The sequence below is a fragment of the Erpetoichthys calabaricus genome, chromosome 2 (assembly GCF_900747795.2).
Source record: "Erpetoichthys calabaricus chromosome 2, fErpCal1.3, whole genome shotgun sequence".
Taxonomy (NCBI): domain Eukaryota; kingdom Metazoa; phylum Chordata; class Cladistia; order Polypteriformes; family Polypteridae; genus Erpetoichthys; species Erpetoichthys calabaricus.
Genome location: NC_041395.2, coordinates 290,906,743 through 290,923,096, shown reverse-complemented (window position 1 = coordinate 290,923,096; position 16,354 = coordinate 290,906,743). Strand labels below are relative to the sequence as shown.

Below are 16,354 nucleotides of genomic sequence, written 5' to 3'. Positions count from 1 at the left end.
CACTAAAAAGAGTGATAATAACATCCTAGGCTGACATAACATTCGTTAAGATTATCAAGGTAGGAGGTTTGTTTTTGAGCTTTGCTTGTGTGAATCACAGGACTGTTTGGTTGAGACAGAAGTGGAAGGTCTGTCGTGGATCAGTGTGAGCTTAGTGTATTTAAGGGCTGAAAGCTCTTTTAGTTGAAACCCTTTTTTGCGTTTTTTTGTATCTTCTCTGTGTGTGTGGGTGTGGTAAAAAACTTCACATTTCCAACATAAACAAAATGGACTGCCTGCTGGAATCCATGGGGGTAATAAATAGTAACTACAAATAATGTGGCATTTTTTTTCTGCAATAACATTTGGATTGTGCAATGTTCCTGCCACATTTGAGCTCATGAGACAACATGTCCTGAGTGCTGCTGCCCACAGCTATTGGGTAAGGACCTATTTATACTTCATGTAGAGATAAACTTTGGTTACTCCATGTACAGCTATTCACTAAAGTGAAAATGGAGATGCAAAATATAAAAATGAATATACAATAATGTAAATTGAAATTAAACAATAGAGGTCATCAGAACTAAAGAAAAACTTAAAAAGTACCTTAGGTTTATGCAACGGACATGGTAGATGATGACGTCCAGTTTCTTATTTTGTTTAATTTATGACTGGGAGGACAGAATTGCACAAGCTTCTTTGAAATTTTGGGGTACCACCCGGGTGTCCCCATTTAATAGGCACAAAATAATAAACAAAAACCATACTCAGTGGCACCAACAACAGAAAATTATGGCGTATTAACTGGTTCAAAAGAAAAGTGTTCCTCTTGGAGAGACTTAGAATAGCATAGGAGCTTGCTCCAGGCCAAGTTCAGGTCCAAAAAGCAGACCACCTTCTCTGGGGACCATTGAGTTTTTATAGAACCTCGGCCAAGAGGAGCTAGCTCTGGGCACTGTGGTCAGATCAGTTGCCCTGCCCTGATGGCATTTCAGAGTTGCATATGGAAAGGGAGAAACCATTAGCATGAGCGCCCCCTCTTGTCTCATCATGATACTAATGATACATCTGAGGCTAAGGATCTGCGCTGGTAATCCGAAGGTTGCCGGTTTGAATCCTCGTCACTGCCAAAAAAGATGCTACTCTGCTGGGCCCTTGAACAAGGCCCTTAACCTTGCAATTGCTCCAGAGGCGCTGTACAATGGCTGACCCTGCACTCTGACCCCAAGGGGTATGCGAAAAACCAAGTAATTTCCTTCGGGATTAATAAAGTATAATAAAATAAAAAATTTTTTTAAATACTGTTTACCTCAGCAAAGCCAGGAAGGTGATCACCAGGCATATGCCTGACAAATTCTTTCCTCGCATAACTTTCCTGTTAGATTTGCATTTCAAAATAAGGAGTTTTGAGACATGAAACTTATAGGATATATCAGACTTGTTCTGTTTTGTACATTTTAGATTTGATTGACTACTTGTTTTAAAGCTTAGACAGTACTGAGAGGGCAATTTATGACTCCACAGATCTTGATAATTGTGTCTGCTGCTGTAAGAAGGATGTGTTCTTTATATTTTGATTGTCTTGTAAAGGGAAAGAAAGCAATGCAAACTGTACCAATGTACCTAAGCGGGAAAGAATGTACCAGGTCACTTTGAATATAGAAATAGTTTTTAAAAACAATGATAACCAAGCAGGGTGGTGCAGTGGTAGCACTGCTGCCTCACAACACGGAGACCAGGGTTCACATCCCAGCTCCTCTCTGCATGGAGTTTGCATGTTCATCCCATGTCCATGTGGAATTGTTCCAGTTTTCTCCCACATATATATATATATATATATATATCTTGTCACGCTTGGGTCACAGATTTGCACAGAAACACAGGAGGTTATAGAGACAGGAACTTTATTCAAACACTGCAAACAAACATTTGTCTCTTTTTCAAAAGTTTAAACGTGCTCCATGGCAAGACAGAGATGACAGTTCCGTCAATCAATCAAAAATCAATAGGTGCTGTTTGGGCGAAGTACCACGTGGGAAGTATATCACGCAACAGCATTTTTTAGAGGAGCGTCCATATCCTCTAGGGGTGCGATCAGCCCCCCTGCTCACAATATATATATATATATATATATATATATATATATATATATATATATATATATATATATATATATATATATATATATATATATATATTATATATATATATATATATATTTATATATATATAATTTTATTGATTTTATTTTGAACAAAGAAACATTCCGTACAGTCATGTCAAACTTAACAAACCAGAATTCAACCTCTGCCTGAGAGAGAGAGAGGAGAGGCAAGAACAACAGCAAATCTTTGAAAACAACAAAGAATGAAGAATGTCCTTTTCTCAGATATAAATGCTTATTCTAAGATTTGATTAATTTGATTTTGCCATATTTTTAAAAAAAATTTTGAACAGATTCTGTAAGTGAGTTGATTTTTTCCAATTTCAAATAATACAGCACATCAGTTACCCACTGACTTATAACAGGTGGGCTGGGATTCTTCCAGTTGAGCAAGATAAGTCAGCATGCTAGCATGAGGTAAAAGGCAATTACAATCAATTTGTCCTCCTCTGCTTTCAACCCATCCTGAAGTACACCAAATATACTGTAGCTGTTAATGGGTTGGAGGTGGTTGTGACACCAAGGCTGTCTAATAGGCATTCAGAGATTTTCATCCAGAATGATGTTAAGTTGGTGTACACCCAAAACATGTGGCCCAGTGAGCCTGGAGCTAGACTACAACGTTCACAGGTTGAGTCTTGATCTGGATATGTTTTGAACAATTTTAAATGAGATAAATGTGCTTGATTAAAGATTTCAAGTTGGATGATTGAATGTTTTGCGCATATGGAGCTGGAATGTATTCTATGCATAGTTGCCTTCTACTCCTTTTCAGAGATGTTAAGTGAAAGATCCTTTCCCCGTCATACCCTGGGATCTTTGAAAGGAAGAGACTTCAAAATGCTTTTATATATTATTGAGATACTGATCAGTATTGCCTCTTGAACAGAAATGGGTGGGAGATGAGGAAAATTGAGTGGGTTCCTTTTAGTGAAGTTTCTGATTTGAAAATAGTGGAAAAATTGTGTTGATGGGAAGTTAAATTTGAGGCGTAATTGTTCATAAGATGCAAAGACATTATCTATATTTGAATCTCTAGGTGTTTTAATCCCAAACGTTTTCCAAATATTAAATACTGTGTAGGTTTGAGAGGGTAGAAAAAGGTGATTATCATGTAAGGTTGCAACAGATAAGAGCTTCTCTGTCTTAAAGTGCTTTCTACATTGGTCCCATATTCTGAGTAATTGATACACAATTGGATTATTAGTATGGTGGCAATAATTTGTAATTACAAAGTAGAGCATATAAAGAAGTACATCAAGATTTAATTTCTATTGCAGACCATGCTTGTGTATGTTCATCAATTTGTTTTGATGTCCAGGTCTTTATGGCCGTTATATTTGTTGCCCAGTAATAAAATTAAAAGTTAGGTAGTGCCATACTCCCTTCTACTTCAGGTCATTGTAGAGTCGCCCTTTGGATGTGTGAATGTTTCGAATTTCAAATAAATGTGGTTATAATAGAATCTAATTTATTAAAGAACAATTTGTTAATGTATATGGGAATAGAAATAGAAGCTTGGGAAGAATGTTCATATAGAGTAGTTTGATCCATACACATATACATTTGTGCAATGTGGTGAATAGGCAGTCTATCTTTAATAATTCCAGTTTGGTCTTGTTATATTACATAGGGAAGCACTTCCTCAATCCTTTTAGCTAGAACTAGAACTTAACATCATTATTGTAATAAGTCCATATTTTTATTTGGAAAGATGGTAATTAATGTTCAGCTAAAATTTGAATACGAATTTTGTTGTGTCTAGTTTCTATAAACCTTGGTAATTGTAGTGGAATTAACTTATTTGAATTATTTTTTTTATAAAATTCCACTGTATCCATCTAGGCCTGCTGCTTTCCAAACATTGGAGTGAATTTATAGCTTCTAGTAATTCTGAAAGTGTCAGAGGTTTATTCAATTTCTCTGCACTGAGAGTATCTAGATGTGGTATTTGTAATGCATCAAAAAACACATTAGATTGTGTCTTATCTTCTTTAAATTGAGTTGAATATATGGACTTATAGTACTCTCTAAATGTGTGGGTTATATTTTTATGGTCAATGTGTTGGTAATTTCTGTTATTGAACTTCCTGTTTGTGGATTTGTTGAGCTAAGATCTTCTTGGCCTTCTCTCCGTGTCCATAGTAATAATGTCGCGATGCAGAGATGAGTTGTTCCGTTTCTTTAGTTGTCAAGAGGATAAATTCTGATTGCAAAACCTGTCTTTTCCTATAAAATGCCTCATTTGGAGACCTGGCATATTCTTGATCTATTCCGGTAATTTAATTGATTAGTTCTGATGCCTTTTTCGTTTCCAATTTTTTTTTTTTTTGTGGGAAAGATATTAAATAATCTATATTCTTAAAAAAGCCATTAGAGTTTCCCATAGTATTCCTGCAGAGACCTCTGAAGATAACATTTGTATCTAAAAAAATAATCAATTTGCTTGGAGATGAATTCTGTACAGTTCTCATCAGCTAATGACAAGGAGTTAAGACACCAGCTACGAGATGAGTGTGTAGAGTATAGTGAATTAAGCAGTCTGGAAACACAAAAGTGAGTGCCGTAAGGCTGAGCATAAATGGAGAAAGGGTAAATGAATAATTAACTATGAAATGCTGAAGCCTCAGATTAGCAAATACAATATATTTATCATATCCAAAAGATGGTCCTATTTCTCCAAATTATAAACAGCAGTGCAGGAAATCCACAAATTGTATTTTTAAATTTTGAATGCCTTTTGCACCGGGCTCAGTCAGTGGAATGGATGTTTAAACTGTCATTAACTAAACATGAGGCTTTTACAGCATTCTTTTCAGATAAAGTATATAATTTAAGACGTAGTTTACCACAGACCTCAAGAACAAACCTAGCTGAACGCTGATGTCCTGAAGACAGTGAACTAAACTCCTTTGCTGAGACAAGCCAAATTGCTCTTTATAGAATACTTACTCGGTTAACATTACGCTACCCACATATCTCCTTGATCCAGTCACTACACACCTTTTTAAAGAAGACTCTGACTTGCTGATCAATACTATACTTGTTATAGTGGACTCTGACATTTTGTAGATTCTCTAAAAACTACCCTCCTACATAAATAAAACGTATTTGATTTGCTAAAGTGCAGTTCAAGTTTATCATCAAGCATTTTTCTGTTTAGATATCCTCAGGTTCATGCATGATTGAGTTTGTAGGTATCATACCACCTTTTTAACTGGGAGCAGATTCTTGTTTTCCTTTATGGCTACAGTGTGATAATCTAAGCTTAGAAACACTTTTTACATTTTTGTCCTTCCCTGAAGCAGGTGTACTGTTATTAATTACCCACCACACAGCTGCAGTGTTCTGAAAATATGCAATTAAGATGCTAATCTGAAAAGAATCTCTAAATCATAAATGCAGAATCAAATAACTCACAAAGCTTTATTGAATTCAGTCCAAACCTCTTCCCATTTGTCCCCAATATTATTAATATCCTTAGTGCCTCAAACAGAACAGAGACTTCTTTTGATAGCTTGTGGTATTTTTGAACAGATACATAATTAAAGAAAATGACAGCTTCTTGTACTCATTATTTAAATGTTTTATTAAAGAAATGAAATACTGTTAAATTGCAAAGGAGATTTTAAGATGTATTGTCAAATTACAGTATGTGTGGTGTCAAGGTTCACAGTTTTTTTATTAAAAAAGGCATTTCCATATTTTAAATTTCTTTCAATAGTAAAACATTTTATGGGTTGGATAGGGTGGGGTATTGGGGGAACATTGCTATTGTTAGTTGTTATCATTGTTTCTTATAAACAATATTGTATTTTAGGAGAAATTTGCTGAGTGCTATTGTTACTCATTTTTGCTATTAAAAATTCCACAAACCATTGAGGTACTGACAGTTTCTGACGTTGACGTGGCTTTGAAGCCAAGGATGGTTAAAAAAAAAAAGAAATTATTGTCAGGACTAGAAAGTCTTGACTGTATGTTAGATATTAAATGCACAACATTTTGACCTACTTGGTGATAACCCCAAGCATGACTCGGTACCCAATTCAATTACGGATAAGCACAAATCAGACACAGGGTGACGCGTAATGATCCGCTTTACATTTTTAAGCCTAATTAACACTGTGGACAGTATTCTGCTTCCATCTAGTGGATGAAATAACATCATGCTGCAAAGAAAATCATGAATATTTCTATGTATTTTATCTCTGTAAAGTAATTCATTAATGGTCATGAGCAGGGTAGACCCTCCAAATAAGAGCACAATAGCAATTGAAAAGCAGGTGTGGCAGAAGTGCTGCCAAAGAGGGCTCAACAGTTCCTGCAGTGCCCCCTGGCAGCATCCACGGAACCCAGGAGGGCAACTCCAAACTCCAATACCCAAGGAGCCTCGTGGGAGTCAGAGGCACTTCTGTCACCCGGGGGGGCTGCCACCAAGTGCTCTGGTAGAGGTAATGCCCTGAACAGGCTCTCTCCCCCAGTCCTTCCAATGTTGAGGCATTTCTGCCTGGTAAGAGCCCCAGCCATCCGCCACACATCTTACTGTATATACAGTAGCTGTGAAATGCTTCATGAAACAACTCTTCACAAAATGGTCTCACTCATAACCCAAAAGGGGAAACAATAAGGCGTCAGAATGAATAAATAAAATAATATTGCATAATATTCATATATTCAGAAATATTATTAATTGCTAAAAGTAATTCAGAAATTAACAACAAATAACTGAAAACTCACAAAAAATTCATAACACATTCACACACACACACAAAATATTCTTCATTTATTGTTTTGGTACAAAAGAATTTAGGCTACACTTCTTTAACTTCAAGTTAGGGTTATTGTTTTGAGCTTGATGACAGATTGTTTTGAACTCCCACTTTCATTATTGACTAGTTTAATGATTAAATGTCTCCTGTGATCCTTCTTCCTTCTCTTCTGCTAGTTTCTTCTCTAGCAGAACATCAGTAACACCAATGCATTGATGTGTGCTAACATTATAACCTAAATGCAAAAAATACACCATTTACATCTAGTGGAATTTCCAGGTCAGCTCAAAAGGCCTGACATCTTCTTATTAAACAACAGATTCAAAGCACTCATTTTAGCATTCTAGCATAGAATAGGCATGATGAACACATGACTGCTCGACTGGCTTAATCCCTCTTTCTTCTTTCTACAGAATCATGTTATCTTGAAAAATGTTCTACTTTACTTTTAAATGCCCCAGATTACATTTCACTATTGCTTTCTTCATGTCACCCTGCCACACAATTAACCTCTAGTCACTTTGGCCTATTCACTATTTTGTACACTCATTTAAATTTGATGACACCTTCTAGATCTAGCTGTATTCCTGCATTTCAAGGTGAACTTCCATCAATGGTCACAGTAAACCAGATTTAAAAATATTACTTTTCCAACTTACATTTTAATTGACCATCCAGTACCTGTAGCCTCATTGTCTAACTGACTCCTCTGTGCCAAATGCAATTTATTTTTTGGTATACTTTTGATCTGCACCCATGTACATGTAGTTTCTGTTTCCTAATAATTAAATGCTCGTACATTACATTATTTTGTCCAGTACTAAATTGTTCTCTTGTTCTGCAGAGCACCTTGACATGATGTGTTTTGTGTATGACACAATACAAAATAATGACAATTTCTATAGTTTATGTATCGACATAAGCTTTTTTTCCTGTTTACCTTCATTTTACTGTTACAGTAAGAAATGATAAATGTCAATGTGATTACAGATGGTTACTTAAACTGGATATTGAGTTGTATTTTATAGTACTGTGGACTGGTGCCCTGTCCGGGTGTTGTTCCAGCTTCACACCTGATAATTCCTGGAATAGACTGCAGCTGCATACTTTTTTATTTTATTTTATTTATTTATTTACGTATTTATTTATTTATTTTCAAGAACATTTGTTTGACAAGGGACAATAGTTTTGAGGAAAGGTCATAGCAATATTGTATATTGAGGCCTCAAGATCATCACAACTATTTCCTCTGTTTGTAGTAGTGGTAGTAGTGTTAGTGTTACTAATAAAATAATAGTCAAATGCATGCTAATGAATTAATTTATTTTATGTCAACTCAAATAGACTGAGTAAAAAAACAAATCATTGTTTTCCAACAGTAACAGTAAAATTGCAGACATTACTAAGCGGTTTAAAAAAAATGAATGAATGTTGCTTGTTACATAATTACTTAACTAATTAACTAGGTAGTGTCAACATTACCTGAGTCTTGGAGTCAGGACGGAGCCAAGGAAGGGTGCCATTGCGTCTCAGTTCAGCCATTTTTGAGTTAAGCTTGTGTGCTAGAATGATCGTTAGCGGCATACATTCTTCTGTCTCATCAGTGGCATAGCCAAACATCAAGCCCTGTAGGATAAATTGTTAAGAGGGAAATGTTTTCTCAATTGGGGTTAAAACTGTTCTGCATACTTCTCATATCTTGTGATTTACAGGATTTATGCTCTATGCATTTGACAGAGTGAGGTGCAGTGAACAGCCAAGGGAGCAATAAGCAGTCAAATCCATACGAGTGTATATCCTAGTTTGTGTACCAATGATCGTGACTGTGTGTTTTGTCATGGAAACTGTCCACAGCAGGCACTTTACTAGCCTCTTAGGTTCCTTTTTATTGGGGAACAGAAAGAAAAAGCCCTTATACTGCACCTTTGCTTAGTAACCTTGTTTTACATGTGCACCACATAATACTCACCCCTGGAGATGTCAGCAATGGCAGGCTGCACACTGCTGGGACCACAACTCATGGTCTGCTCCCAGTTTTCCACCACTAAGAGGCCTAAGTAGGATGTGTGCCCATTTTCCTGCAGGACATTTTATAGGTTTCAGGCTTATCAAATACTGTTACTTTGGTCCTCTGACAGCATAATGTTCCCTTTCATCTTCCAAACTGCCTTCCTCACATATCCAGCACTGTGTTTATCATGTACTCTCAAATCCCTCTCAAAGTACTGGTGAACAGCCTAAAAGTTGCATCAGCTGAAATCAGACAACTGGTAATTTGTTATTTGTCAGTGAGACCACTTTATCATTACCACATAGTTAAATACAATAACATTTTAACTACAAAGATCTCAAGCATTTATAGTTTATCCTCTTACAAACCTATTTACACTATTTTATGTTAAGTTTCAACCTCATGCAATCGATTTTAACCTCACATTATATACGTGGATGTTTGAGGGTAATTTTTGGTATTTACATACAGTATATCCCATCAGTCTTTTTGCATGCATCCTCTCAGTCCTGGAAACTGTAAAATGTGTTATTTTTCACACCAACACACAGTGCTACCCTCAGATTCCTGTAAAATATTATTTATTGGCATGTTAATTATACACTATATTTAAAATACACTTCTAGAAACAGTAGCAGATACTACAACTTGCTCTGAAGAGTTTGCATTATTTGATTTTCATTTTTGTAAGACATTCAGTACTGTGTGTTACACTGAACATTCAGGACCTGCTCGCCATATTTTCATTTTGTTCTGATTTACTGGAAAAGTCATAAATTAATTTGATGGTTTCCACTTTTATAAATGAGTCCAAATTGTCCACTTTCCAAATGAATATTTATTATGGATCTTATTGTGTCCTGTTACAAATATATTTTAATATTTATGCGTATATTGTAATTAGCTGGTAAACTTAAAAAATATTATAAGTAGAATAGATCTTTGGTCTGGAAGGACTGAAAATCCCATTGCAAGGGGAAAGAGAGATGTCAGGAGTGGTGGTCCCTGGTGTCTTTCCGGTATAGTAAAACATCATGAGGGGGCAGGCACTGTATTGACAAGGGAATTCAAATCCAAATATTTTATTGAAAGCAAGAATGGCTTACACTAAGAAAAACAGTGGAAAAGGTTAAACTCAAAGTCAGGGGACTCGCCGAAAGACTAAAATATCTTGAAGATGTCTGAAATACCAATCACCAGTTTGAAAAATGTTAGTTAAAATTCTTAATCAGATTACATTTGATAACATTTGAATCTTGAAACTAAAACATCACACTTTCTACACTGCAACAGCAATGGCACCATTGCTAAAATTCAAGATGGTGGCACCCGAGCTGCTGTGATAAAACGAGTAGCATAATGATACTATCGTAGTAATAATAAAAATTAATCAAAAAATAAAAGCTAAAGTGAAACATATCAAAACTCCAGAATAAGCTCAAAGTGGCAACAAACCAAAAGCCATGACAAATGGGACTTGCCCAGAGTATTATCTGAGGGACTCTGACTAGGAATCAGTGGCAGGACTGCTTCGAAGTCTTATTTGTAAATAATATGGCAGGTACCAAAGGGACACTTCAGGAAGTTCTACACCAGGAAGTCAGAGAAACAGAGGAATCAAAGCAAAATGTGAGGGAAATTCAAAACCAGGAAACAAAAAGATTTTGATCCATATTTGTTCTCTACTAGTCCTGCTTTATCAAGACGACAGTGCCTTTCATTAATATTTGTTCTGCCGCTAAGTTAACAGATGCACACCACAACCTTATCTAAGCAGGAAATGTGTCATGTGACCACTGCATTGTGTGACCAGCAAAGAACATAGAAACCTTAAACTAACGGTGGCAACCTAAAAACAAATAATAAAACCATGATGACATCACTAAAATAACAATAAAAGTTAAAATAAAGAAAAAAACACAATTACAACTACAAAAAATTGCGAAAATTAAAGATTGAGGTGGTTCCAAGAAAGCTACAACATTAATTCATGACAGTTGATAGTATCATCTGTGCTGTGGGCACAGTCCTCACAGGTGGAGTCTTTGGGCCTTCAGTGACACCCAACTGTATCTTTCAAGTCGGTCGGTTGCAACAGCGAGTCATGGAGGAAGCTACTGGTACCCTGCTAAATGTTGGTTATAGCAAGCAGCCCAAGACTAGACTGGAGTGTCTGGACCTTTCACAGGATCCAGATTATCCAGATACTGGAGGCAAAAAGAAAGATATCTGAGAAATGAGGGGACAAGCTCCCCCTCATTCAAACGGGACATGTGGGTGTTTTGATATTTCCTTCAATGTGTAAATAAGTGAGTGCCTCTGATTCATACATTTACATCTCTCAGTCACTGTCAGGATATTATGCCAAGGTAGTCCACTGCATGTCATTAAAGCTTGATCTACACCAAATGAGCCTAAGCTGTGTGGCACCATTCATACATTTAATTTTGTCCATTTAAAGTTTAAACTTTTTTTCAGGCTCTTATAAACAAAAACAAGAAATGTGACTTTTCAGTCGCTTTATAAAGAAAAACAAACACACAGAGAGAGCTGGTTAAATGCTAAGCACGTTTTAGAAAAACACTTCTTCTAATAAATGTTGCATAGTAATGTAGACTGTGTTTATGCAGACCCACTGCAGGTGCTTCAAACAGCAGTGAAGTTTTATGGTTACAAATCTGCACTTCCACTGATGAGGTTAATGCACAGTTTTCAGCCCACTATCCTCCGTGGTTTACTGAAGGCAAGCACAGCATTTAATGAATGGCTGTCAACAGCAAAGTTTCGTTGGCTGCACTGTAGCAAAGCCGTATCATCCACATCAGCTCCAGTCACTTTGGCTTCCTGTCTGGTGACCTGTTGAAGTTTCTTTAAATGTTTATTTATTAAGCCGCTTTAGCAGGCAATGGAGCTGGAAGTGACAGTACAAAGTGCAGCATGAGATCATCCCTGTTCACTTTCAACAGTCTGATTGGAAGGAGAAGTAAATGATGATTGCATTTAGAATAAATATATTTTATCAGTATTCCAATTTAGATTATTAGTAATGTGAGTTTGTAGAAATTTCACCTCCTTTCCCAGAACCATGAGAAATAAATGAACAGATTTCTGGCATCAAGTTTTAGATTGGTAGACATTGAGAGTAACCTCACTGAAAGGTCTATTCAGTTTGTGTAATGGCTTTCGTGACTCATCTGCAGACTTGATAATAGGATGGCGATGATTGGTGTGCCTCAGGTCACAGAAGACATGACACAACCTTGAGGAGCTCCCATCCATATTACTAACTGAGAATGGTAAACCAGATGGACGCAGGGACATCTGGCCATGGGCCGTGGACGCAAAAGACGTACTGCGCAGGCGCCCCACAAACCCCCCCAAAAGCAACGGAAACCGGCCGGATGGAATGCAACGTAAACGCACAAAGCCATTGCACACGAAACGGGACACACACAAAGAAGAGGATTGAGACCCACGACACCCAAAGCCCCCCTCCAGTAACTGAAATAAGAAATGAGGCCACGCGCCCCTAGAACACCAAAAACAAAGGAGTCACACGCAGGCGCCACATAGCACACGAAATTGTTCGCACACAAAAAGGACGATTCAGCCCCACGACACACAAACACCCCCTCCACTAACAGAAATAAAAACTCAGGCAACAAGCCCCCAGCACACAAAAAAAAAGAAGCCGCGAGCGCCATACAAAGCCCATTGGACAGGAAACAGGACAGACTACGGACATAGCACGCGAAACGTACACAAAAAGGACGATTCAGACCCACGACCACACTAACACACATACAAAAACGGGCAAGGCTCAATACAAACAATGAACGCCGTAGACTGCAACGGGCTTCTCACACACCACAGGCAAATCGATTACAGCTCCAGAATAGCACGTCCCAAATCCTGCACATACAACGACGTGCCTCTCAAAGCAAAAGATACACGTCAAGGACATCAACGACAGACACCTGCTAAACGATTGCGCCAGTTAGCTGACAACGCGTTCAATAATAAGTCCACTATTCATGAAAATTCATTGGGATTAATTAATGTCATTTGCAATCATTGTCATTCACTTAACTTCCCTGAAGAAACAAATGGCAATACAAGTTATGAATTTACACGTTGTTGTCAAAAGGGTCAAATTACACTGCCTCCTTTACATTCATATCCTGCATATCTACAGAAGCTTCTAACTAACGAAGTACCTGAAAGTAAAAACTTTATGAACTGCATTACATCCTACAATAGTTCATTTGATTTTGCATCTACCGGAGTAAATATCAGGTCACCAAAAGGCAATGGCCCCACTTGCAATGCACTCAGCTATTGTTCAGTCCACCTTAAAATACGCGGACAATTGGCATTGCGTTGATGAATAATAATATTCCCTTTCGAAGAAAGGTACTTTTATTAGGAGTAGATTTTAGACAGTGCTTAGCTATTGCTCCACATGCCATGCGCTCAGCTATTGTTCAGTCCACCTTAAAATACGCGACGACGTCATACATAAACAACAAGAGACCGAACTACAATACATATACAGGCGCGAGACCTGATTGGTGATAATACGAAGAAACGAACAGTCCGCATATTAACAGTGAGTTCGATCCTCCTTATTACTTATCCATATTCCTAACGATAAAGATCAAACAAGTCATCAATTCACGATCACGGGTACAAAACTAGACGGCTCGAGTAACGGGACCACAAACACGAACCCGCATCAAAAAAAAAAATTCACGTCGGCGCCTACAACGTGCTTCGAAAACCGCGGAACAAAAAATGTTACGCGGACAATTGGCATTGCTTTCAAAAGATACACCGTACAAAACATGCGATGTCCAGATCCCGAATATAACAATTGGTTATTACAACTAGGACATTGTACACTCACCAATACAGCTGGACTTCACCCAGATATTATTACAATTCCTCAACCCTTTATCTGCGACGACTTACTTACGGAAATATTTGGAACAGCGGTCTCATTAGACCAAATACCCCTTTTAACACAACGAACTATATTATGTCCAAAAAATATTACTGTTGATCACATTAATAACCAGGTCATTTCATTACTTCCTGAAACGTCACACCTCTTTCTAAGCTCTGACAAAGTTGACTCTGATGACGACAATGACCATCTTAATTTCCCCTTACAATATTTGAACACTATTAACCCAGCCGGATTACCACAACACAGTCTTAGCCTTAAAAACGGAACAATAATCATGCTATTAAGAAACCTTAACACTAAACAGGGTTTATGCAATGGTACACGTTTAGTCGTCTACACCATGACACACAATATTATTCAAGCAACAGTTCTTACAGGATCACATGCTAACAATACTGTTCTCATTCCTAGATTTGACCTTACAAGTTCTGACCTGGAATTACCTTTTACACTTAAACGGAAACAATTCCCCATTTAACCTGCCTTTGCCATGACCATCAACAAATCACAAGGACAAACCATGGACAAGGTTGGCATCTACCTATCTGAGCCCGTTTTTGTACATGGACAACTTTATGTGGCCTTCTCACAAGTTCGACGTTCATCTGACGTTAAAGTTAAGGTCATAAATGCTCCATGCCAAGGAAAACTCATTGAAGGACAAGACACCATCTTTACTACTAATGTTGTTTACAAAGAAATTTTCCAATAAACCTTTACACTGTGCCAAACACTTTATTGTTTGCTTCGTATTTGCGTCATCTACACCTTCACACTATGCTATATCTCATTCATACATCACGCTCTTTGTAATTTCCCAACACCAGGGGTTGGCGAGCGAAGCGAGCAGGAGGGGGGCCCCCTAGTGCTTAAATAAATGAACTTTGAGAAAGTTTTATGTACTCTAGATATCTCCAAATGATTTAAAAGATAATTGGGTATAATATACAGATGAATATTACAATTATTCAATTTATCAATCAGTATTCGAAGCTGTATAGTGTTAAATTGCAAAAGAAATATTACGAAATAGTGTTCTTTCATAAGTGCAAGGCTTGTCAAGAAAAGAGTAGAGATGATGTAAGACAAGCAGCAGTGTGTCCAAACAGTTGTCTGCTTGCAAACTAAGCAAAATCGTTGTTCTCTTCAAAGGGTTTAGTCTCTGCCTTTATGATGTGTTATCCCAAATGTCCTAAGCATTTCATTGGAAGTGAGTTGAGTGCTACTGGCGTTTGCATGGTTTAGAAATCTTAGCAAGTGGGGTAATGACTTTTCAGAGCTTAGATACAACCCCACAGCTAAGTGACTGGAGACAGCCAGACCTTTAAGGTCAAGTCACGTCAGGTCAGTATGGGGAGCATGCACTGGTATAACGCATTACCGCACCCACCACATGACAAAACAGCTCGGGATCCTGGTTGGCAATACCCCAGGCAGACATGTGGTCCAGCCCCACTCCATAGAAATGATCATCTATCTGTCGCAACCAGGTGTTATGGGGGTGTCCCCTTAGACTGGTCCAGACGCTCAGGGAATTGCGTCACATAGCTGTAGTGCCATAACTGATGCTCCCTCAGTGCTGTTTGTGTTGACCATTTTAAATCTATCATACAAAACAGTGCCTCTCATTTGTACTTATTTTGCATACAGTTATTTCAAATCGAAGTTAATAAAGGAACGTGTGTCTGTGTGTTCATCCAGTTGCTATGTCTCTTTCATTCCAACAGAAGGCGCATCACAAACATTTGTAGTAATAAAACACATTGCAATTGTCATTCCAGCAGATAGCACATCACAAACAAATCTATTTCAGTACTACATGCATTACTAAATACTGTACACTCCAATAGATAATGCACTGCAAATGCTAATGCTGAGGTCTACATTGTTTACTTAGATTTCACCTTGAGCATGGGAAAGGCACTGTATAAATAAAATATATTATTATTATTATTATTACTATTATTATCCTGTCTTAGATGGGTAGCACATTTAAGTCATCAGTAAAGAGCTCCTGATCCAGGTCTTCTGGCAACCTCATTTTGTGAGCTCCAAGTTGCATGATAGTTCTCAAACCCTTTCAAATCTACTTTGGTTACTTCCATTAAACCAACTCTTGATTTTTTTATGTTGAATGGACATTTTCTTCTGTCTTTTTAAACTAGGCTTTTAATCTTTCTCTTCTCTCGTGAAAGAACATTCTGTCTCTAAAAGAAGTGCTTTTCATAATCCATAGCTTGTTATTTGCATAAATCGTGATAGTTTACAGCTCAGTGATACGTTCTAAGCATCCTCATTCACTGACACCCTCACACCCCCATCAGTGCCAGAGGAACACTGTAGCAAATCTTCTATGGTGCCACCATTCTGGCTCTGCTTTTCTTTTTGCTTTTATTATTTTGATAGCAAGTGAATTACATTATGCTGATGAAATCTGTAAGCAACAATCTTCTTCTTTC

The 16,354-nt window shown here is 37.4% G+C and overlaps 1 protein-coding gene across 1 annotated transcript in view; it reads right to left on the bottom strand.

Annotated features, from left to right (window-relative positions):
* The window catches only part of LOC114647185 (S-adenosylmethionine synthase), a 67,210-nt gene that overhangs the window by 14,437 nt on the left and 36,419 nt on the right, over positions 1-16,354 (bottom strand). Inside the window, exon 5 of the mRNA XM_028795759.2 lies at positions 8,398-8,541. Coding sequence (XP_028651592.1) covers positions 8,398-8,541 — 144 coding nt within the window. The remainder of the gene's footprint in view (positions 1-8,397; positions 8,542-16,354) is intronic.